General features: G+C 40.2%; 1 protein-coding gene and 1 long non-coding RNA gene across 42 annotated transcripts in view; one reads left to right on the top strand and one right to left on the bottom strand.

The window, feature by feature from the left end:
• camk2b1 (calcium/calmodulin-dependent protein kinase (CaM kinase) II beta 1) overlaps positions 1-21,649 on the bottom strand; it is a 71,547-nt gene extending 49,898 nt beyond the window's left edge. For 9 of the 41 annotated variants that reach the window (XM_038702639.1, XM_038702643.1, XM_038702644.1 and 6 more), the window contains exons 1-5: positions 21,351-21,647; positions 15,885-15,979; positions 4,072-4,131; positions 2,774-2,828; positions 2,427-2,492 (exon numbers count right to left, since the gene is read on the bottom strand). In XM_038702639.1, the coding sequence (XP_038558567.1) occupies positions 2,427-2,492; positions 2,774-2,828; positions 4,072-4,131; positions 15,885-15,979; positions 21,351-21,412 (338 nt within the window). In that variant the 5' untranslated portion in view covers positions 21,413-21,647. Of the gene's footprint in view, positions 1-2,426; positions 2,493-2,773; positions 2,829-4,071; positions 4,132-15,884; positions 15,980-21,350 lie in introns of those variants that run through there. The other 32 variants (XM_038702630.1, XM_038702629.1, XM_038702634.1 and 29 more) reach the window with 9 other exon arrangements.
• On the top strand, positions 1,273-21,647 carry LOC119891236. The gene is made up of 4 exons (XR_005442414.1): positions 1,273-1,320; positions 17,535-17,573; positions 19,742-19,788; positions 21,514-21,647. It is a non-coding gene; the product is annotated as an uncharacterized LOC119891236 (long non-coding RNA).
• Positions 21,650-24,006: the final 2,357 nt, after the last annotated feature.

The raw sequence follows: 24,006 nt of genomic DNA, 5'->3' as shown, positions 1-24,006 counted from the left end.
TAGCACACTCTTACTGTTAATGAATAAGTTGCATTAAGCTAAAGATTTGTTCGGGAAGACATTTTCCACATATTGAACAATCATAATGGTATTGATTTGCTTTGATTTTACTGAAGGATACAAGTGCAAAAATAATTTGATTATGTCTAGGCCTTCCTCACAATTTCTGTTGGTGGTTAAAAATCAACAAAGACTCTAGAAAGGGAGCAGAGAGCTGTAGCTATACTTTTAAGTTTTCTGGTAGCTGCAAATGGGTTTAAAGGTCATAAAAACTTTAATTGTGTGTTTATACCCTCTTCATACCCTCACACAGTTTATTTTATATTTTCTAGAAGTCACTATTTGTGTGTTTGCATCAAAGAGAACAAATTATAGACTGCTGTGAGTGACATGTGTGCCTCATTACCACTCAGTTGTTGCTGCTGCGAGGCATGGCAGCAACAACTGTCATCAAAACAACATTTTACTGAATACTTCATTAAAACCAGATCAAAAATGAATTCTAGACCGAATAATCTAGGCCATATCAAGCTTGATTTAATTGATGATGGAGCTTACTGAACTGACTAAAAGCTGAGCTGTGAGCCAAAGCATGCCACTCTTGCCCCCAACTGAATTGTTTTTAGACTACTTGTTGTACACAACAATCAGGCCAAGTGGATTTTGAGGACTTCATTACCCAGCAATCAAGTAATGTGATGTCAGTAAACTGTGCACTACAGCTCTGGGGTCACTTTCTACCCAAGGATATCAAAGAGACATTTTTCAGTAGATTCATCAGAAAATCTAATTTCTCAGTTACGTAAACTGAAAATCATTCTTTCATCAAATGTTACATAACGGACATTTAAGACTGGAAGCATTTTTAATGAATGTAATACAAACTGGTTTGCAAACAGTTTGCTCAAGTTACCCAAGTTCACTGTTCACTCAAGCTATAAGTCAAATGGTTGGGTAGAGACAAGGGCTGAAGACAACCATTTACTGCGTCATATTGGCATGCATTTCTACAATATTGGACTATTTAGTTTAGTAAGTGGTTTTAACTGAATGGACTAACACCCACATCACAACTGTCATTTTTAAGTATCTCTCACACTCTTCTGTCAGCCTACTGTCTGTCCACCCACCCCACACCCCCCCACTACTCCATTCCCTCTTCAGTCATTGGTTAAAATGAACTTATGTGTGTCGATGAGTCAGCACGTGTGGTGGGAGTGAGATATAAAACAACATGGGTAGTGGCAGGGGGGTGAGGGTGAAAAAGAAAGTAAAGAAGAGGGCTGAATGAAAATGAAGAAAAGAAAAGAAATAGCGAAGGTGAGACTGTCCACACAGACAGAAACACTATAGGTGGCCATTTGTTTTGTTCTGCTTACATACTTATTTTTATCTCTCCTGCTGTTTGACTAAGGGAAAGCAAATGGGGGGAAATGAAGGTGGAAATACAGTACATAGTAGGGGGACACCCTAGACCACCTGCACCAGTCAAGCTAATTGGATAATTTAAGAGACACATACTTAAGGATTGACCAATAAGAGTTTGTTGGTATTTTTCCAAATATCAGCGACCTTCAATGTGAGAAACAATGTAGTTTTTACTATTATTAGCGAGGTAATTGTTATGTCCTGAGGTTCAGTGCTTCTCGCTGTGGCGTGTTATCCACTGCAGAAATCACTTGTCCATTTATTACAAACAGAACTCTGTTGGTAGCTTAATATTTACTACAAGATATTAGATGTGCTGCAATTTGAGGCACTAACTCACAGACTCTTAACTCCCATTCAATGTCAATTTTACTGAAATGGGCCACTGTCCAGTCCAAAATAGACTCTGGGACCACTGCACTTTTCACAACTGAAAACCCGAAAAAGCGGCATTTTAAAAATCTGATTTGGCTTTCAAAATCCATATTGGTCAAACCTTGGATAGGACATAAAGACACATTGCTCCTGTGTCAGAGTGAGAGGTGAAATACTGAAAGTAAAGGCCAGAGGAGGAATAGCGAAAAATGAAGGAGGAGGAAAAGAAGTACAGAGAAAAGAAAACATATGGTGATGATATGAAAATAGGAGGTTGACTTAGAATTTAACAGAAAGAGAGAAAGGGAAACAGCTGGAACGAGAGAAGACAAACCTTTTAAAAAATATGAGCAAAGAATAAGAAAACATGCAAAGAAGGGATGTGAGGAGCAGAAAACAGGAAAAGAAAAGACAGAGCAGAGCAGAAAGTAGAGTTAAAGAGGAAGGGGAGAAGAAGACGATTAAAGAGTAGAAAAGAGAGTGAAGCGTAAGAGTCACATAAGAAAAGGAGAAATATGTAAAACTAAGAAAGAACAGACGAGAGAAGACAACAGAAGACACAGACCATTTAAGGACAAGGAGAAGCCCTTTCACACACACAGGAGTAACAGCTGTGTTCCTACCTGGCGTCGGCCTCGCTGTAATACTCTCTGGCTACGATGTCCTCAAACAGTTCACCTCCGGTCACCCTGCACACACACACACTTATTCAAATTGGGATGCTTGGATTGGAAGGAGGTCTGGGGGGGGGGCTATAAAGGCTATAAAGCAAGGATTCATACTTCATCACTTGTTTCCTACGGTACCCCTCTTCCCCCAATCCTCCCCCTTTCCACACCGTTACCATGGAAACTAGAGGGAATGCCAAGAGATGGATGTGGAGGGTGTGGGTGGTGGGGTAATATAGGAAGAGAGAGTTATATAATTGTATATGTAGGCAGGGGTGGGGAAAGAGAGGAGGACGACTTACAAGTCAAACAGGAGGTAGTGGAAGCCCTCCTCTGATATACTGTCATGAAGGCGAACTGGAGGAGAAAGATACACAGATTAGGACTTAAATGTCTGTTTTTCAGGATATTTGTTGTTATTTTATTGTGTTTTATTATGAGTTCCCTGTCTGAGCATAGCTGGAAACTATAAACTGTTTTTGAAAATGCATTTCTGATTACACAGGGTAACTGTGCTGCATTTTAACTAGGAGAATAAAAAAAGATAAAGGAGAGATCAAGAGGGAGTGCGAGTGGGTGAGGGGTAGAAACCACAGGGAGTCAAAATAATTGAGTCTTACATCATATATATTTACAGTATGAAAAGGGCTTCTGGCAAGACTTACTCTGGTCTACTTAATCAACAGAAATAGATGGATATTAGGATACACTTTCAATTCATTTCAATCCAATTTAATTATAATTAACGCCAATTCATAACTAAAGTTATCACAGGTCTAGACTGTACTCTTTGTAATATTATTTACAGAGACCCACAAATGCCCACAATTCCCAGTGGTCACAAAACTCACGGTTCGGATCATACTGTGGTTCTGAGTCATGCTTGGATCATTTTACGGAGTTGAGTCAAATTAATTTTAAAATGCGCTACTTTGGCTCTGATGTAGTCGCCTCTCTCTGTATGTAGTCACCACTCTGTCGTCTCGCTCAATGTTCTGCCCGCTCTGATTGGACGCAGCAGATATTACTCAAGCTGCAATAAACATCACAATCATATGATCTGTTTCTATGATGACAAGCAGCCCAGTGTCCCAGTTACACCACTGAACATGCTCTAAGTCACCGCCTACATGGTTTAAAGCGATGGCTTTTAAATTAGTCGCTCTCCTCTAACCCAGTCGTTGTGCTTCAGACTCAGTTAAACATAACATCTGTCTGCATCTGTGCATCTGTCTTTTCAGTGCAACTCTGAATCGCAAGTTATGGAATTACTACTTAGTAGCAGCAGCAGTAAAACACTGCTAGTATTATAGTACTGTGTATTACTTCTTCTATTTTTTCTTATAGTCATTCTAATAGTCTTTCGTTTTACGTTTTAAGGTAATACTAACAAAATTATTTCACTTTACACAAGGTAGTACACAGGTGATTTATTTTGTGATAAGATGTAATGAATGGATGTTCTGCAAAATCAAAACAACAACAAATAGATCTTTATTTTGAAGTACGGGTAATAGTTGGGTTTCATTTTGATAAAAGTTCTATTATTTAATCAGACAAATGTCGGTGGTAACAGGAAAATAGAAAGACATGGCCTCACCGATGTTGGGGTGTTTCAAGAGGCGACAAATCCGAGCCTCTCGCTCCAACTTCTGGTGATCTGAAGGGCAACGGAGGTAGAGAAAAAGAGAAAGAGAGATAATGAGGAGTTATTCTTATAGTATGACTGCATACGCTATCTCATTATGACCTGATATTCTAGCAGCCCGCTTGGGACAATCAGGTTAAATGTGAAAATGTCAAAACACTGTGGTGACTGAGATATGCTATTTCAAAGTTTTACAAAAATCCACTGTGAGATCTGACACACACACACACACACACACACACACACAAACACACACACAATTAACTTCAGTATGTAGATCTACCCAGTGGGGTAAATTCGATAAAACCTGAAATATAATGAGTTGTTGCTCCAGGTTTTGACAAGATCATTGGTGCTTCCCGGATGAATGGATAGATTGACAACAAATAAATTAAAGGTAAAGCAGTGCTTTCAATCCATCTATTAAAATGAGCATTCAAAGTTAACATGGGGGCAGAAATCAACAAATGGATGTGCAATATGAGGCACACTGCAAATGTCTGCTTCATCTCCCTATAGTCATGCCTTCGTTGTGCCATTTCAATACAAACAAAAGAAAAAAAAAAACAACACACTTCTCCAAAGCCAGACCCAGTTTTATTAAGGCAAAACAACTTTGTGTGGGGACGAGAAAGTATCGTTTAATCCACTCAAACCAAACAAAGAAAGGTCAGATTTAGGGCTCGACAATTAATCAGGAGCGATAAATGATGCATTGTGCTGCTACAGATATGTCGTGATTGTTATATTTTTTTCAGTGAAAATTAAGCGCAAAAATTACCATTTCCACTAACACTGTGACACATAATATCTTTCAACATAAACTCAATATGATGTTTTTTTGGCATATTGCTCAGCACTAGTTAGATTCAGACTGAGCTGCAGCACAAGACGTTTGCTTGCTGCCTCTCCTCTCCCTTCCAAGCACTCGCTACCCTCCAAGCAGTCAACGGACATAAAGTTGTTACTGTGATGTACAGACAGTGCTCAGTTAAAACTTTATTTGTTACAGATTAATAACTCACCACTCTGAAAATCTTGCTCCAGTCCATGTTGCTAAGCTGGTAAGGGGAACATCTACAGCTGAACTGCAGCCCTGTTTACCGGCCTTGCAGGACCCGCCCTACTCTGCTTCTGATTGGCTAGTAATCCTTAACTAGGAACTGCGCATGTGCAACTCCCAACAAAGATCATGTAGAGGTGAGATGCATCACTCCATAGCTAAAATGAAGCATTCAACAAAGGGTGAAAAGAGGAGCTGCAGCAATGTGCAGTATGACAAAAAAATATGGTGTATTTGAAAATGAAACCACATAAACCTGTTCAACCCTAAATAAAATGATAAACCTGAATATGAGGATAATATGAAGGTGCCCTGTGTCCTGTAGATAGAAACAATTGCCAGGATTGTGTATAGCATCATTCAAGTGTGAGCGCAACGTTCAGAAACACTAAAAAAACTGCTCCACAGCACTACTAGGGGTCAGCTCCACATCTAAATATATTATGTTTTTCAAAAACAAACTTCAATTTATACTTTTCACCTTTAAACCTGTTTCTATCATACTGTACCAAAAAGGTAGTTGAACAGTTACACTTAAAAAAAAATCTTATTATATATCCATCCATCTATCTGTATATAGATATAGTATATAAATATAATAATCTTCTGGGGAAATTTTTGAATCAAAGGTCACAATTTGAAGCTTAGATTTGGTAGTTTTTTTCTGATGAAAGCGTTCATCTACGATGTTATCCAGGACCATCGGAAATGTAAGAAACAGAAGATCATTTCTGTTTTTATAGCTTCTGACTATGATAAAGGGTGTATTTTTGGAGATTTTTTTAAGTAAATGTGGTGGCGGGTTGTGGGGTTTCATAAGGTTAACAGAAAACATATCGTGTTAAGAAAGCAACATTATTTTAATATCATTCCCTGTGAGCCAGAATACAGGCCTGCTAACTTGTTGTCCGATAAACACGTATGTAGATTATGTAGCCTATTCACATGTGTGCACATGTACGCTTATATAACAGCTTAATGATGCTAACCAACATGGATTCCGTGGTTATCAAGCAAGCAGCAATCTTAGCCCACATACATACAAACACACACAAACACACCCACCCACCCCAGGGGGTTGACCACCCCGAATGTGCAGGCCTGCAGAACACAGCGCAGAGCAACACACAAATGCACACGTACTGTAAACACGTACAGTAGCTACATGCAGGCACACAAATACAGAAGCCCACAGATTCACGCAGGCATTGAGGAGTGACAGTGAAGTGTAAGCCCAGTGATTATAGTCTCAGAAGATGAGAGGAGCGAGGCGGAGACAGGAGTGGAGGAGTGTTGAAGAGGGGACAGAAGGGGGAGGAAGTAAGGAGAAAAAAACGTGATTAATATGCACACAGCCTGGTTGCTGTTTTTCTGTTGAAAGAATAAGACACTGTTGGTCGCTGCTGTTGTTTCACCGACCGCCACCGCCTGCTACTTGTTTTTGTTTTTTCTCACACTATTGATTTGTTCTTGAATTTTTAATTTTGGTTTTGGAGGATGTTATTGACAAACTGATTTTTTTTTTCCTATTCGTTTGTTAGTTACTTTATTAAAAACGGCATTTCGGACACTGTTAATGGGATAAAATGTAAAAATTAGATTTATCTCTTTGCAGTTTATCAGTGTGCTGAGAAACTGGGAAAGACGAACCATGGGTTAGCACCCCAAGTAAGACTATTGTCCGCAAAGGATCACATCTTTACAGTTTCCTCACAGAGTGCTGCCATGCTTTCACTCCAGCTAAACTCTCTGCGACTTGCTTCATCCCGGGTTTTAAAAATTACCAACGGTCCACTGGTGTTGAACACTCCCAGATATGTTATTCATCATACCACAACGTCAAATGGTGGAAAACATGTCATACCACAAGCATTGCATTTCATTCTGTCAGTGGCATCTGCTGACATTACTCATTTTTGAAGGACTGCATGACTGAGGCTGAAGTGGAATTTTTATTTGCGGCTGTGGTCTAGAGACCAGTTATCAAAAGACCGGCGGTTCGATCCCCAGTTTCATTGGGCAAGATCCTCAGCCCCAACGTGCTCCTGAAGGGTGTCCCTTTGATGTCTTGAGTGTGTGTGAATGATTAGTTTCTTTCTGACGAGCAGTTGGCACCTTGCATGGTGGCCTGTGCCAACAGCATGTGAATGAGGTGAATGTGACGTGCAGTGTAAAAGCGCTTTGATGTTTTGATGCTTTTATGTTAGTTGTAGGTTTACATGTAACCTAGGTGTATGAATGGTACCAAAACAAGTTTACTTTGTTTCACCATCATTATATTACCGTTATTAATCTTGCATAGCCACAAATAAATGGGCTAATTGCAGATAAATTGGTACCTGTGTTTATATCAGCCGATAAATGACAATTAAAAAAGAAACGGAGGGACGGATTCTTCAATCATGTTCTGAGTGTTGTCGTTCCACAGTGTGTCCAACAGAGGGCACTTTGCAACTCCCCTGTTGGCAACACAGGTGCTGTTGGAATGCCACAAAACATCGCAATCAGCTGACATAATCAGCCGCACATTTGTTCAAAGTACTAAAAGGTCATTATGTCATGTTATCTTGGTGAGGTCTCATCACTACACATAACAAATGTTAGGGGGGGGGGGGGGGGGGGGGATTTTTGTTTCTGAAAAAAAAAAAAAAGGTTTTAAAATCCTCAAATAACAAAATCAATAAAAATAGTTTTAAAATAAGTTGCATCTTTCTTTCACTTGCTTCCAAACCAAACGCATGTGCTAGCCTGATCAACATCTTTACTACAGGAGGAAACACAACTGCTTTTGTCCACAGGGGCCAGAATCAACACAAAAAAGAAAGTTCCCTGTAGTTGTTTCAATAACGCTGACAAAGACATACCGTATTCTGTTTTTATTAATTGGCATAGAAACAAAGAAAGTGATATAAATGAGTAACCGTGCTTCTGGGATTGGAAAACAGCAGGGGTAACACAGAACTTGTCTTGGTATTTACAGCTGGAGATTGACTTGAAATGAGATTTACAACCTCTTGAACAAGGAAGGTCACTATTCAGGTCCTTCATCCCAGCTTTATCAGGCTGGCTGGATCAATGGAAGATAAACCTAGAGCCAACACTGTGAATGACATATGATCTGCCGTTTGCACGCCACTCATACAAGGTTTTGTAATGACTGCTGTTCCCATAAAGAAGGCTCAACTGTCCATACAATCTGCACTATGTGCGATAACATGGGGGTGAGATGCAATGTGGGGGTTTAGGCAGTGAATGAATTGCCAAGATGGTCTAAGGTATCATGTTCTTATGTGATGTTGCCACCACTGTAGTTCTGAATACAGATAGTTTGCTAATCAGCTAGTCAGTGTTTTCTTTGGATTTGTACATGCTGAGAATAAAAATGTGGTAGTGGTTAAATGCACATATGACTGCAAGAAGAGGTGGATCGTGGCCGGGTTGACAAATGGACAGAAAAAACATAACTGGTGGACTAATAGACTGGCTTGTGTTACTGTGTTAGGGAGTTATGATGTGCAGAGTTGCAGTGGTAATGGGTGCAGGTGAGACATCTAAAACCTACAGTGAAGACACCACTTTTTCATATCTTAAAATGTATCGGGTCATAATCCTCCATATTCCCTAAGATTTTCATTTACATAATTGTCTGTTAAGTCACCATCTATTGCCGAATGAGGTAACACAATGATTATGGAGCATATGACCCACTAATGAAAGCCGTTGCATTTGCAATATTACGAACTACAGTATCTCACAAAAGTGAGTACACCCCTCACATTTTTGTAAATATTTAATTATATCTTTTCATGTGACAACACAGAAGAAATGACACTTTGCTACAATGTAAAGTAGTAGTAGTATTATTTGTTATTTGGTCAGTTCTGTATCCGTTATATTGTCTGTTGTGTTTTGGGTTTCAGTCCTGTCTATTGTCCTGTGTCCAGTCTGCTAGTGTTAATCTGTCTTCTTCAGTTATCTTAGTCTGTTGAGTTTGTTCTATTATCTTGTCTCCCTTAGCCACTCTGTGTTATTAGTTCGGCCCCTGTTTGTTTTGTTGCTAACGCCTTGCGTTTAGACTCCCTGTTGCTGTTCTATTAGTTTAGACTTAGTTTATAGTTTGCTTGCTACCTTAGTGTGCTTCCGCTACCTGATGTTATTATTTATCTGGTTATGATCTGTCAGCTGGTGTTGTGTTTTGGTATTTTCCTCATTTCTGATCTGTTCCATGTTTAGTGTTGTGCTGTTTCCTGGTTGCTCCTGTCTATGTTCCTTGTCTTGTGTTTTCTGTTTAGCCTTCTTTGTTCCATGGCTCATTTGGATGTTCAGTTTTGCTCACTTAGCATCTGTGCTGTCTTGTATCTTAGGTTTTCCCCTGCTGTCTCTCTGCCTGCCTGTCTCGTTAGTCCTGATCCCTTTCACCTGCGTTGCTCCCGCCAGCTTGTTAGTTGTTTTTCAGCTAGATACTTTCAAAATCTAGCTGTCTGTTGCCAGATTCTCCAGCATCACCTACCCTGCCTTTAACACGAAACACAAGTTGACTTATATTATGATGTAGTCGCAGGAAATGGTTTGTCACTGAGATTAGAACGGGCTCCTGTTGTTGCATCTACAAAACAATGGTCAGTTTCAAAAATGTTCGACAGTTTGAAATACTGCAGTGAGTAACGGAACAAGGAGCAGCCACAGTGAGCTGTTAGATGAAGGGCTGCACACCTATAAATGTCAGCAAGGTAACCAACTCCTTTCACTGTGCCCTGCTGTTTGCAGACTCATGCTGTGTGCAGTGTGAAGTCAAATCATGGTCTCTCAAAGAATGATGGGAAAAGGACAATTATTGCCTGAATTATTTGTTAAAAACTACAATAGTTTGTTTTGCTGCCCCGCAAATTCTGTGCCCTGTAGTATTAAACCGCATTTGCCAAAGATTTAATTTAAAATCAGAGCTCAGTGAGTCAGTAAAATATTAATTTAGTAAGTCAGTCGGTCAGATACCAATCCTGTGCCTCTGATGTAGCAGGGCAAACAAGAAATGAGAGGAGAGGACAGGAAAGGAAGGAGGATGAGGACTGGTCATGGGGTGAAGGAGAGAGGAAGTGGAAAAAAAAGAGGGTAAGCAGGTGTTTTCACTGATTGGTATAAGTCAAGGACATCGTTCAGAGACATCTGCAGGAATCTATATGTTGGGAGGAGGTGAAAGGAGAAAAGAGGAGAGGAATACATTTGGGTTAATCATCACCAGTGAGGACTTAAGTCTCGAGAGGGGAGGAGATGTAAAAAGACAAAGACAGCCAGATATAACCATTGTTCTGAACATTTGACTCACAGCATTACCATGAACCTTGCCAGTTGGGAAATGCTAGATATGAACTACACTGATCAGGGAAGTCAGGAGGCAGCCACATTTAAACCATGAGCAGATATGTAATGGCAAGACTGAGGGACACAGTGTCATAATGCATCTTCTAAATTAAAGGTGAAGCTTGACCCCTTGGGGGGAAATTATATCTCACTGTGAGAAATATCTAATTGGATTTAGTAGACAAATGAACAATAGAATAAACAATCCCCCCCCAAAAACCTAAATTATCTAATCCTGTTGAAGGTGTCGCTTTGTGTAATCCTTCAATTTAACCTAAATTATGCCAATAGACATAATATAGGTCATTAAATTAAATCCTCGAGTCACATAAAAGTGAAATACTGCTTTAAATCTTAGCATACAAGTAGACTGTATGTATTGGTAGGAATAAAGTACGAATTACCAACAAATCAGGATTTAATTACAGTTAAGGTGATCTGACTTTATAAAAAGGCTTAAAACTGAGGTTTAATACGCATTCAACTAAGGTGACTACATCTGTCCTGGTTATTTGACATTGACACAAAGCTGGCTGGCCAAACCAGGTCAGATCCCTCCTGCTGCAATGCAGGTGAATCTCAAACACCACACACACATAAAGACACACACCTGTACACACACAGGCACACAAGTGCAACTACTCTCTCTGATGATAAATAACCAGGCCATACAGCAACCTCTGGAAACCCCTGTCCAGAGAGCACTGCCAATAAACAAGCTCTGCGATTGGCCGGAGGCCTCGCCCAACAGACCTGTCCTACATTTCCTCTTGACATGTGTTGGATTGGCATTAAACGTTTGCTGCTGCAAGGGGGTCGGGTGGTTGGAAGATGTTACACACAGAGGGGAAACCTGGCTGTGTTTGTTAATATTATGTACAAGATTTTCATTGTATCTTATTCTGCACACACACACACACACACACACACACACACACACACACACACACACACACACACACACACACACACACACACACACACACACACACACACACAGGCTGCAACTATGATTATTTATAAATGTTTAATATCATAACCAATATTCATGACTTGTGAGTCAGTGAATCATCATGGCTTCAAGTATTTAGGCTACAACAAACAAGAAATCTTTAGTCTTTTCTTGTTGTAGCTATAATGGATTATTAACTAACCTAACCCACTGAGCATTAGTCTCAACTCCTCTGCTATCATCTAAATATCTTCATGAGTGTCAAAGAGAACCAGAGAGAGAGAGTCAGATGAGAGTCCCGTGCTAAAGGCATGTAGGAGTACAGGCACATGGCCTTCAGCTGCCAAGTGCCTGGGGTGCCTTCTCTCGCCTGACCCCTCCCTCCCCTCAGCTACCATCTCCATCTGCCAGTCCTAAACAAACTCTCCTCTTTACTGCAACCAGGGCTCCAAGCTCACCGATCTTAACTGCTGCCTGAGAAATATTACAACATCCTAAACCAAATACCACTAAAGTAGAGCAGCAAGTGATCGTGATGATGGCTGCCATTAAACCCGACTGTAGCAGCCCATGTCAGATAGGTCATGAAGCTATAAATAGGACCTGGAATAGCAGTAGTATGCAGCAGCTCTGCCGGCTCTAACATTGCACTGCTGTTTTATGGAACATGGCTCATCCATTAGTAAGGAGCGCAGCACAAGCCTCGCGCACCACCCAGTCAGGTCAGATCAGTGCTCCTATCAAATGTAGAAAGATCATGCTGTGCCTCAGAAATATGGTGGAAAGCTTCAAGCAGCTGCACTCCCTGATATGTATAGGTCCAATCATACTGAAACCTACAGGTGAATTATTTATTCTGTGTTGCTTTAGCTTTCACCAAGCCAATCACTGGGATTAACTGTTAGTCCCCTGCTAATCGCATCAGGATAATCTAGGATGGGTTTAATCTCATTAAAAGCTGCTTGCTTGCACTGACAGATAGTGAAAATATGAAAAGAGTGCTGCCAAGAATGAAGCATGTAAATAACAATGTAGATTTTACAAATGGTAGTTTGTCATCTTGGGGGTTTTTTTCTCTTTTATTTCTTTGTTTTGATATAAAGTAAAATTCTAATACAAGCTCTAGTTTTTTCCATGTTGTTGAGGACACACAACCCAGCACTATGAAAATATTACATGACAGTAGCACAAAAGTAAAAACTGAACATGCTGGACGTTAAGATGGTTAACTAATGGATCAATTTGAGAAAGACAAACACTTTAAACCTGCAATAACTGATATTTTGTTTCTGGTCACCTGGCGAATGTTCTCTTTAGCTCTGTTTTTAGTATCTACCAGCTCCTCAGGGTAGCATCTAGGTTGTTAGCTGCCAAATGCTTCACTATTTTCACCAGTTAGTCCCAAAATGTTTCTGTCTGCTGTAATGCAGGTAGTGTACGGTCGGTTTTTAGAGCTTTTTGCTGAAAACAGCTGCCTGCTGTTGCTTTGGACAAGTAGATTTCTGACCCACTTGTCCAACCGTGAACCAAAAACATTAAAGCTGAACCATGATTTTTGGTCATGGCCAAGTAAGAAAGCTGAAACAGCTGAAAAAGATATCCTCTACAAACCTCTTAAAAGGCTGACAAACCCATGTGTATTTTCACTGTACAAAATTTTATGATTGTTGCAATATTCATTAGCTGGAAATATTATGTTGAAATACAATGCCGAAAGTGCATTACACCATTATCTAATTTATGTAGTAACACTACACTGTTTCCAAGTGTCTCCATTCTGACAAGTCCTACAGTCGTAATTGAGAGTAACATTTAAGAGACAACAGTTATGGCCACACATTCTAGGTTGATGCCCTCTGCTAACGCCTATTTTGCCACACTCAGTGTTTTCAAACACAAACAGGGACACTGCTTGTGTGCGTGTGTGAAGGCCAGTTAATAGTCAAGTGTGGTGCCACCTGGCAGGACCCAGACAGTGGGGCTCCAGTTACGAGGCTGCAGGGGCGGCAGGAGATTTACACCGGGCAAGAAGAGCCACAGCAGCCACTGTGCTGCCGGATTGGTCTTCATAGCCATGGCATTTAGCCTTGGCTTTGACTTAAACCGTTACTGGCTGCACAGCATGACACTAATTAAGGTGCTTGAAATGTCTTTTTTTATTTAGTAAAACATTTTTACATTATAGACTTGGGCGGTATCAGCCTCTTTCTGGTGGACTGATCGTAGATGTTTATTTTCTGTTGTGCCCTCAGTTTGGATTTCAGTGAGTATGTTTGCTTGAAGCTGCTCTGTACTTTTTCTCATAACGTTAGTGGCGCTTCACATTTCCGCTTTTAATAACTGCCACAGTCTGCCGGTGGGAAGAGCGAACATGAATCTGTCCATGCTTGATTTCTCTTTTTGCTGTCTTTTGGAGCACGCCATGTGAAATTGCTTCTCTGACTCACTTATTTCTGCGATTGTCTCCCATCTCGTCTCCCCACAGGGAGTATCTCACTCACTGAGCTGACTCGCAATGCACAGATCTGATTGGCTAAGTAGCGCCACGTGAAATGATTCTGGGGCGCTAAACAAGTGGTTAAAGTAGAAACACTCCAGCATGCTACAATGGCTTCTATTGCCAGCAGCTCAGTTTTTATTTTTTTTCCCCACAAAAATCATCATGTGAAATGTCAGGATGGTATGAATGTATGAAAAAATAGATACCATCCAAGCCTAGTACATTACATTTGAAGCATTTAGCTGAGCTTTTTTCCCAGTTATGTGTCCAGTTATTAAAAACAGTGCAGGAAGCTTTTCATCACCAAATTTAGAAGTAATTAACATTTAAAAACTCAAGAGCCTTTTGTGCTTTTACAAAAGTCTCTCCATGTAGTGATTATTTAATGGAAAAGTACCAGGAAAAGCAATAGAGATTAACCTTTCCTACAGTGGCAGGATGCGTTGGTGGTACCAAGAGGAGGAAATCTTTCAGCCACGCAGAGAGATCAAAAATGTTATTCTACTCACTACTATTCACTCCCCTGCCCATTTAGTGTGTGTTCAGCTGATTTGCAGAGCAGCCATCTCATATTAAACTCATATTATATTAAACTCATATTATAGCATACATGAGTCTCATGTTCGAAGAAACGTTGGTCATAGTGTAGTTTTAAAATCCTAGTGCACTTTGTCTTGTCTGTCTACTGACTGCGCTAAAGAGTTCCTCACGCTGGACAACAGGAGAGGTTGTACCAGCGTTGGATTCAGAAGTAGCCTAGTTCAGCAGACTTCACTAGAATTCATCACCAGTGCTTAGAGTCTGAGCAGCCAACGTAAAAAAAGTGCAGTGAATCGGCTGACAAAATGTAAGAAGGATTCTTCTCGACTGTAGCTCTAGTACATGCATCATCAGTACAATGTCAGAAATAGCAACAAATGCCAATCACAATTTCCCAGAGCCCAATTTGACACTTTCAAAGTGATTTGTTTGTCTGTCCAACAGTCCAAAACCCAAATATATCTACTATTTTCTACACATTTTATGTTTCTGATTTTCAGCTTTGGACACTTTGGATTGCCGAATTCCCTTTACACTGCAGAGGGTATCATTACTGCTGTGTTTGCTCTGCAAAACATAAGTCAAAATGTGATCCGTCTGTGACACATGGTGTCACCATTCGCTTCTTTTTACCTGTCAGTCATAAACTTCGATGGGAGGACGTATCAAGCTATCCCCACCAGTTCAACTCCAACCCGCCAGTAAAGGTTGTGTGGTATAAGTATACACTTACATACAAACAAAACCAATTGGGCCAAGAAGGAGGTTTTGCTTATGGGATGGATGAGAATTCTAGCCCTGCCCCAGCCATGCGTCCCCTGGGTACTTTGAGAGCCCATCTGATGATGGGAACCTTTATTGCATGACATAGCTTTAAAACTACTGGATTCATCAATTAGAATGAGCGGCATCTCAGGGGGTGTGTAAAAGGTGAGCCTGGTGTTCAGAAAAGCCCTCTGTAGGGCCATCACCAGAGGCCATCGCAGTACAACAGTAGCTGCGTTTCTACTTTGCTATCACAAGCTTCTGTAACTGTTCCGTTGCCCTCCATTTCTCATACACAGACCCCAGTGTGATAAAATGTTGTCCTACGCAGCACCATCTGAGGGGGTAATTGCTGTTAGAGACCGCTTATATAACTGTCTACACTGCAGGTGGGGAGGTGACCACTGGGACAGAGGAACTATGAACAAATTAGTCATTCTTGAATGGTTACACATTGTACTTTTAGTAAATGACATAACAGTGAAATTCAGCTATACAGTTTTGGTTTCAGAGCAGAGCACATTGGTTTCATCTCCAGTGTTGTGCTCTGACGGAATGATCCGGAAATACAGTATGGACGTGCTTACCTCTTGCAGATAACTTTTTGGTGTTGATTATTTTTGCAGCATACTCCTGTCCTGTACACAGCTTAACACACCTGCGCACCACTGAAAAGGCTCCCCTGTAAAAACACAGAAAAGGCATTTACTATTATCAGTGGACAACTCTGTCACACCCCAAAGACAAACAGGTTGATACCGGGGGTCCAATTGATACCATATTTCTGTGCTTCTCTCATTGCATCATCATATAATGGAAAATTATTATTATCAGAGTGGTGTTAGCGGGGTATATTTTCAATTTCTAGTAGCTTATTTCTTATTTCCCTATTTTAAATCTAATTTATTCTCCACCATATTTTAGCGTTTACTCACTTATTTAAATCTGCTCCCTTTCCCCTCAGTTCTACTTTCCCCACACTCACACACCTCTGCTGCACTTCTCTCTCCCTGCATGCGTCCACTTTGTTGACCTTCTCTAAGTTTAATAAAGTCACCGAAAAGACACAGAGCGTCTTCTTCTGGATTTTTCCACCCGGGATTCGGTTTACAGCAGCAGGTGCACCACATGTGTTGAAGGCTTGTTAATGACGTAGCCTATGAAAACAAAACCAACCTTGTAGCTAACAAATGACATCTGCGCTGGTGTGTTCACTGTCGCTTTACCTGGTCCGAGCTTGCAAAGTATCCACTGTGTCTGTGTCTTGTAACGTGAAAATGTAAACAAAACTGACTGGAAATACTGAATATCTAGATGTATTTTGCCATAGAAATGTCACATTTCAACATCCCGAATATCAGCAGTCTCAACACAAAAATATGAGTATCCAGAACTGACCCTAACCCACTCTGCAGAGAACTGGCCTGTTTAGTTAGATCTGCCCCAGTCTTACTGCCACTTTTGACAGTAAAAGGTTAACTGGTGCCACTGGTCTGCCTCCACACTGAGACAGTTACAGACAAGCAACAAGGTCAGGGTCAAAGGGGAAAGTTGAGAGACGAGCTGACCTGATGAGCTGACACTGAGCAGAAATATCTATGTGGAGACACAAACCCCAGCAGAATTCACAGGGTGTTTCAATACAGTTTCAGCACCTGATTAAAAGTTTAAAATGCCCTATCTCAGGGTCAGGACTGTCTTTTCTTTAGTGACCACGCGCATTGTGGCAAAATATGACCTAAAATGCAACACACAGTTGTGTCCAAGCACTACAGGGGCGACACCAATCACACCGCACACACACAGAAAAGACATACATTACTGACACCAAGCTCCAAAGCAGTGCCTGGAAAGTTCACACTCCGTGAGGTAAGTTTCTAGCATAGGAGCTAAATATGCTTTAACACACACACAGAGTTAAATAAAGTAAAAGGTCATGAATCACTGCTTTTCAAAGTCTGGTTTGACACCTAGACAGTGGACAGACAGGGAGGGATTTAAATGGACCTCAAATTATTTTTGAAAAACATTGGTGCCTTCAGCAGTCAAGCGTTGTAACCGGATAACTCTGAGCTTCTGGTTACGGCCTCACAAGGTGCCAATGATGTAGAAGAATTACGCACTGTAGGATTTGTGAATGCACACTGTAAAACCTTGATTCTAAACAGGGTGATATAAAAACCGTTAAAGGAAAAAAAAAAGAGTTTTTCTTAATCTTTCTGCTTTCTTCTTTTTAGGGCAGACGTTTGAGAGGTGCCCTTCGGGTGTGTTTCTCAGTGAGTAACTGTGACAGGAAGCTACATTCAAGGCTGCATGGCTGTTTATATTATTGTTCCTAGACGTGAAAATGCTTCTTGAGTGCATGGTTTGCAGGATGTTGTTTTTAAAATTATAATTATCAAGAATTAAAATGAGGAAGTATATATTTGATTATCTTTCTAACATTTTATTTTCTGGCAGATATGGGAAATAATATATAAACATTCTGAAACCCTATGGCACAAACATTTAATAAAACCACTGAAGTCATTTTAAGTGTTTTAGCATAGCTCATCCCATTTAGTAAATCACATGTACAGTACTTAATATTGTTGCTGATGCATGCTGTGGTGATTATAGTTAAGTATGGTAGATATTATATTGTAATAAATGGGCTAAACATACTAAAGTAAAGACACAGTGCTTAAATGTCACAAGCCCTGCTAAGGAAGTGACACCCTTAGAGAGAGAGAACAATTAGCTCTCCTCCTCAGATGTTGGATTAGTATAACAAAGTTACAGAGAGCGTTATCATGAGGGTGCCGAGCCAATCACACCTGCGCTCTTTCCTCCGAGCTTCATGTGACTGGGTGGATAATAAGAGTGCTCTATGAAAGATATTTTGCAGTGCAGGGCGTGCAGATTAATCTTTTTCGCACAGAGAGCTTCAAAGCCAGAGCTTTTGACGGCAGTGTACTGTAGTGAGGCCTACACATCTGATCAGTTGCATTCTTCACAATGTATTTTTAAATCAAGAGAAAGGAACGTGAGGTCTCACTGGGGATGGGATATATTGGAGTCAGACAGGCAAAACCTTCCCTGCTAAGAATATTTATTACTTATGGGAGGGAACGAGCACGGCTGGGACGCAGTGTTTTAAATCAGTCTGTGGTTTTGAGCTACACCAAAACACACAATTCTCAGTTCATTACAGCCCGACTCCCCTTTCTGATATCAATCCTTATGTTCAGTCTGTTCCAAACAATATATTTTCACACAAATATGCCAATACAATGTAAAATATACAGCTTTCGTGTGTTGCTAGTAGAGCCCGACCGATATGGCTCTGTTAAGATTAACGAACATACAATATTCCGATACATCTGCCGATATTCTTCTTCTTTTTCAAAACACATAACATAAACTAGATTATCCCTAACAAAGTTTTGTGGATTCCAACCACACCTGTGTTGCCAACAGAGATGCTGCAGAGCGCCCTCTGGTGGACAAACTGTGCAATCACAACACTCATAACATGACTGAAGGATCGGTCTTCACGCTTCTTTTTTAACGGTCATTTATCGGCTGTTATAAACAATGATGTATCTGAAATTAGCTCATGTTATTAATGCATAATAATTGGCACACCGATTTATCGGTCAGGCTCTGTTTACTAGGGCAGTTAGATGTTTGTTGCTCATAACCACTGTAAGCAGACATAGCTGATTACAACTAGCTAACTTGTAGCTCACTGCAGCAAGTTACTATCTTTTCAAAGTATCGCTAAACGATTTTGAAAAAAGATCTATTTGCAATTATTTTGACTGATATTGCATTTGCGCTACGATTTGCAATATTGGAGGGAATGATGATTTTTTCATCCCTATTCTCATTTCACTGAAAAACATATTCAGGTGATTATTGCAAGGATCTGTATCAGGTCAAGTCTGTATAATATGATGTGTAGGCCAGGACATCTCTGCAGCACGACATGCGATTTTGACACACATTTTGCCCTAGGCCATGTTGCAATTTCAATAAGATTTTGTTTAATTGTTCAGCCGCATTTCAGAGGCACTGTTGAAGCCAACAGGGCCCCCTACTTAATTTCCTCTTGGCATATTTATTAATTTAAAATCTAATAATGTCAGTTGACTTGCCACAGATGTGAGTTACACCTGCCTCAGAAGAGATCAGATGTCACATTAGCTGCCGTTAAGACCTGTTAACACCTTAAAATATATACGAAACCCACTTTCAAAAGCAAGTTTAAGTGTCAACAGATGGTCTGACTGCTGTTTTGGAGGCCTTTTAACTTTGCAAATGATCAAATTCTACGCAAACACTCAATGCAAGCAGTTTAAAACATTTAATTAACTTTTTATTAGTCAGTCCTTGTGCAAAATATTTAGTATCGAGACCTGACAATAAATCAAGCAATAAATGGATGCTCATTCTCTCTCAGGTTGTCAAAAGGCATTCTGGGAAACACAGCAAAACAGCAGGTTGAAGGTAAGTGGGTACATCCACAAAACAAACAAACAAGCAAACCCCCTTCCCCAAAGTTTGCCGTTTCATCGTGCATTAATTATCCTGCCTGAGCCTAACCTTTAATCCATGAAACCCATAAATACTGGGTTGTACAATGTGTTTTAAATATTTTGTTGTTGCAATTATCATGCCCGTGGTGGCTGTAAAAAAAACAGTAAGGGGACAATCAAGCTATCAGTAAATAACGAGTGATGTGCATGATAATCAAACAACAGCAGCGAGATGCACGACTCTCTACGTCAGCCGTGTAAACGATGCACGTCTGATGAGGAGTGATTTCTTTATTGTTCCCTCCTCCCCTGCCCCGTCGTAATGACAGAACAACTATAATGTTGCAGCACAGAGACTGAAACTACGTCTCCAGTGCTCAGAGGTGCGTTTGGTGACCTCACTGACCTTCATGTTCGTTTTCATCTCTTATGATGATCACAATGACTAACATACATGTTGTACAGGGAGCTCATACTTATTAAGAACAGAGAGGACTAAGTGACTTTATGACATTCAAGCTGTTTTTCAATCTCCTGTGGTGCTACAGCAGAATTTATGACTGACATGGTTCATGGATAGGACAAACTGTGTCTGTTCCAAGACATTAGAGACCCTCTGACAAAGAAATGTGTGCATGCACACATTTAATACAGTTAAACGGAGATGGACGGTGTGTGCAGAATGTCTTATCTTGTGTTATCTGCCACCACAATGAAGCAAAAAAAAAAAAGGCAGAGAGAGTTGCCACTCCTTCCCAAAATGTGCAACAAAAAAGACCTGTAAAACTACTTCTACATAACACATGTACATCTAGATGACGTTAGTTACACATTTTAAATGAAAAAAAAAAAAGTAGGTCAAATGAAAACTAGGTTTTCAGAAAGACAATAAAGAAAAATATCAAAATGGCCACAAGGATGGGTTTATTTGTACAGAACTTTGCTTTCTAGCTTTGCAGATGACATCTAATGACTCTTGGAGAGGATATCTGGTCAAACCACTCAGAAACGTCATGTGAGCAGCCATAAAGACTTCACACATATCCACTGTATTCACCACATCTGAAGAGCTCTGAATGCAAGCTCCCTGTAAAGGCCTAAAAATTGTTACTTATAGAGAAAACAGAAATACTTTTAATGAACCGCAGTCTCCTTCCTATTCATCTGTGGTTCAAATAGCTGCACCACAAGACATTTCTGACGTCTCTCTGCATTTCAAGGTGAAACAAACATGTAAGTGCAAATATTGTTGCCAGTTTTTGTTCTTTTGTTTTTTAAAAATCTCGAAACGTACATGTCAAAATATTCTGAGAAGAGGAATCTGTGTGTGAGACACTGACTGAGAAAGAGCGAGCTGCATATTTTGAGAGCGCGCGCACACACACACACACACACACAGCACTGCTGAGCTGCACAGACGCTCAGCTCTGCACTGCCTGTGGAAACCAGCCTTTCTGCTCTTTATCCACCTCACACTTTGCAACCCTCCCACAAACAAGCGGACACAAACTCATTAAAACAGCTGGTACTCACTTCCCCAGCTCCTCGTATAGCTGATACTCGTCTGTGAATCGCGTACAGGTTGTCGTGGCCATGTCGCTCCCCTGTCTCTCGCTGCTTCTACTTTGACAGCTCCGGGGGAAAAAAAAAAAAAAAACTGCGGTTACAAGGCGCTAAATGTGCGTTTGAAAAACAGGTCCGCCCAGCAGCTAGACGGCCGGAGGAGCGGTGAAGTGCCTTGTTGCAGGCGCCGAGAGAAGGAGGGTTTGATACGGACAAGACGAAGCGACCAGGGTGGGTGTTCACTCTCCGTCTCTCTCCACCAACATCTGACAGCGACCGCGCTCAACCGAGCCGTAGTCAAGCTGGCCCACCAAAGTAAAGTCACTTCCTGCTGCTGGGATTTCCAGAATAAAACGCAGCTTTGAAATTAAAGTGCTCATTATTAGGACTTCAATAAAACGTGCCGTTTTTATGGAGGTTGTTGAATTGACTCTGATGATAATTTAATTTAAAATGGAGCCCTTGAAGCCCCAAAAATCTTTTTTAACTAGCTAGTTGTTTATTATCTTGTGTGCATAATAATATTATAAATAAAATAATAAAACGTTTTGAGATTGAACTCACCCAGGGTGTTCGAGGCAACACCACCGTTTCCGTTGAAAAAAAAGTTTTTCCCGGGACACTTTCCAGATGGAACTACTTTAATATTTTTATTTAGTAATTTGAATTTGTAATGATCACCGACCCGCCCTTTTCTACTTGAGAAAGTCTTTGCTTTAATATTTTTATTTATTTATTTGAATTTGTAATGATAATTAAGAGGATGTTATAGTTTACCCGCCCTTTTCTACTTGAGAATTTCTGTGCTTTAATAGTTTTAGTCATTTTAGCGGCAATTTTGCACTTTATTTTGAAGGCAAAAAACACTTATATTCCGGTCTTGTGCGGATAAGGCTGCCTGACTTGACAAAAGTCCGCTTGATTTGGTTGCAGCTTCACTGCTGAGCTGCGGTGGAGGAATCGCTCTCTGGTGGACACACCGCGCAACGGCAAAGCGCGGCAACGCAATCGAACACACCTCCCGGCTGCACGGTGCGTATTTCCAAATAGGGTCAAATATGAGTGAGCTGGTTTGTGCCTTCAAAGCGTGCCGCCATGTGTGCTGTGGATGAAGGTGTTTATCTGGATTCAAGCTGGTGACACGGTTTAATCCACAAAACATTGCAGAAAGACTTTTATATTAAACCCGAAATTAATTTCAGAAAGACATAATTGAGACAGAAGCTCTGGTAGCTCTGCAGAAAATACAGTCAAATATCACTATTAAATTCAGGACGCAGAGAAATGGGCCACTATAGCAATATTATTATTAGTTATTAGTATGGAAATACTAATAACTAATAGGCATCAGAATTTGGATTTCATTGCATGATAAATATTCAGTTGCATGTTAATTGCATTGTGTTCAAATGTAAAAAGTATATCACAATGCAAAATTGCTTTCTGCTCTTTGTGCACTCAGGGGTCGAAGCAAACCAACAACTAGAAGAGTGTTTACAGCCAACCAACCAAACTGTAAAAAAACACAGGATTAACACAAAAACACATGTTGTCACTGTTTTTGTCATTTAACTGTTCACATTATTGTCTAAATGTTGTTTCAAATCCTCCTCTACACTTGTCAACACATATGCAATGCTGGAAGGTGTCCATCAATTGTATTAAAATGTATATGTTTGTATAATATTATTTTAGTTAAATACTATCATAATCACTTTTAAACAACACGTGTGATATGTGTAATCGTAGAATATAAACTCCTCTTCGTGTTCATATTTGTAGACATATTACCAAGAACATGAGTACAGTCTACATTATCTTGACACGGTGTCATCTCTCTTCATTGATTTGATCTATTTAATGCATATTTTAAATTCTTCAAGAAAAGAAAAACTTTCTCTTTGATTTAAAATAAAGTGTCAAAGATAGAGCTCCTGTAGTTTAACTTCTGCTCCGGCAGCCCACATCCTCTCAGTCAGCATGATCCCACCACAATCTAGCTGGGCTGCATCCAAAAATGCTTGAGGATACAAATTCAACAAACCAGGACATCCTACACACTGCCAACAAGCACACAGACATTAACTAAGTGGCTGGCAGGTTTTCGGAAGGAAACAAAATAACTTATTTGAAGTGTTGTGGCCTGTTTTTTCAGAGTGCCCATGAAGCTGTGACATGGTGCTGTATATAAAAACATCATGTAAGCTCCAGATGGTGATTACTGAGGCCTCGCAGACTGTCATAGACAGTGATCATACTTGAATAGTATGAATTTGGGAAGATACAAAGCAACTAAATCCAAAAATAAAAGCTGTGTGATCAGGGTTTGGCAGAGATCACAAAGTAAAGATGAGACTTGGGAGATAAAATTAACTGTAATGCATTTGGAAACGATTCCTGTTAACCAAAAAAAAAAAAGACTCTGTATTGACTCTGACTTCCGTTTAATGATTTATCAGATGAAAAAAAGTGACGGTAAATCAAATCACCATCAAAACACCTTTTCTTTCTCTATAGCACTTCCGTCTAAAACTGCACCTTGCAAGAAAATTACATTTAAGTCAATTTTTGTGCATCAAAGTTGAACTGCAACCAACAGTTAGGAGGGTTTGTTTTCCCCCAAAAC

The sequence above is a fragment of the Micropterus salmoides genome, unplaced genomic scaffold, assembly GCF_014851395.1.
Source record: "Micropterus salmoides isolate LMB-PRFRI ecotype aquatic unplaced genomic scaffold, ASM1485139v1 Ms_hic_scaffold_7, whole genome shotgun sequence".
In the NCBI taxonomy this organism is placed as follows: Eukaryota; Metazoa; Chordata; class Actinopteri; order Centrarchiformes; family Centrarchidae; genus Micropterus; species Micropterus salmoides.
Note: the sequence above shows the minus strand (reverse complement) of the source record. Positions and strands in the feature narration are given on the sequence as shown.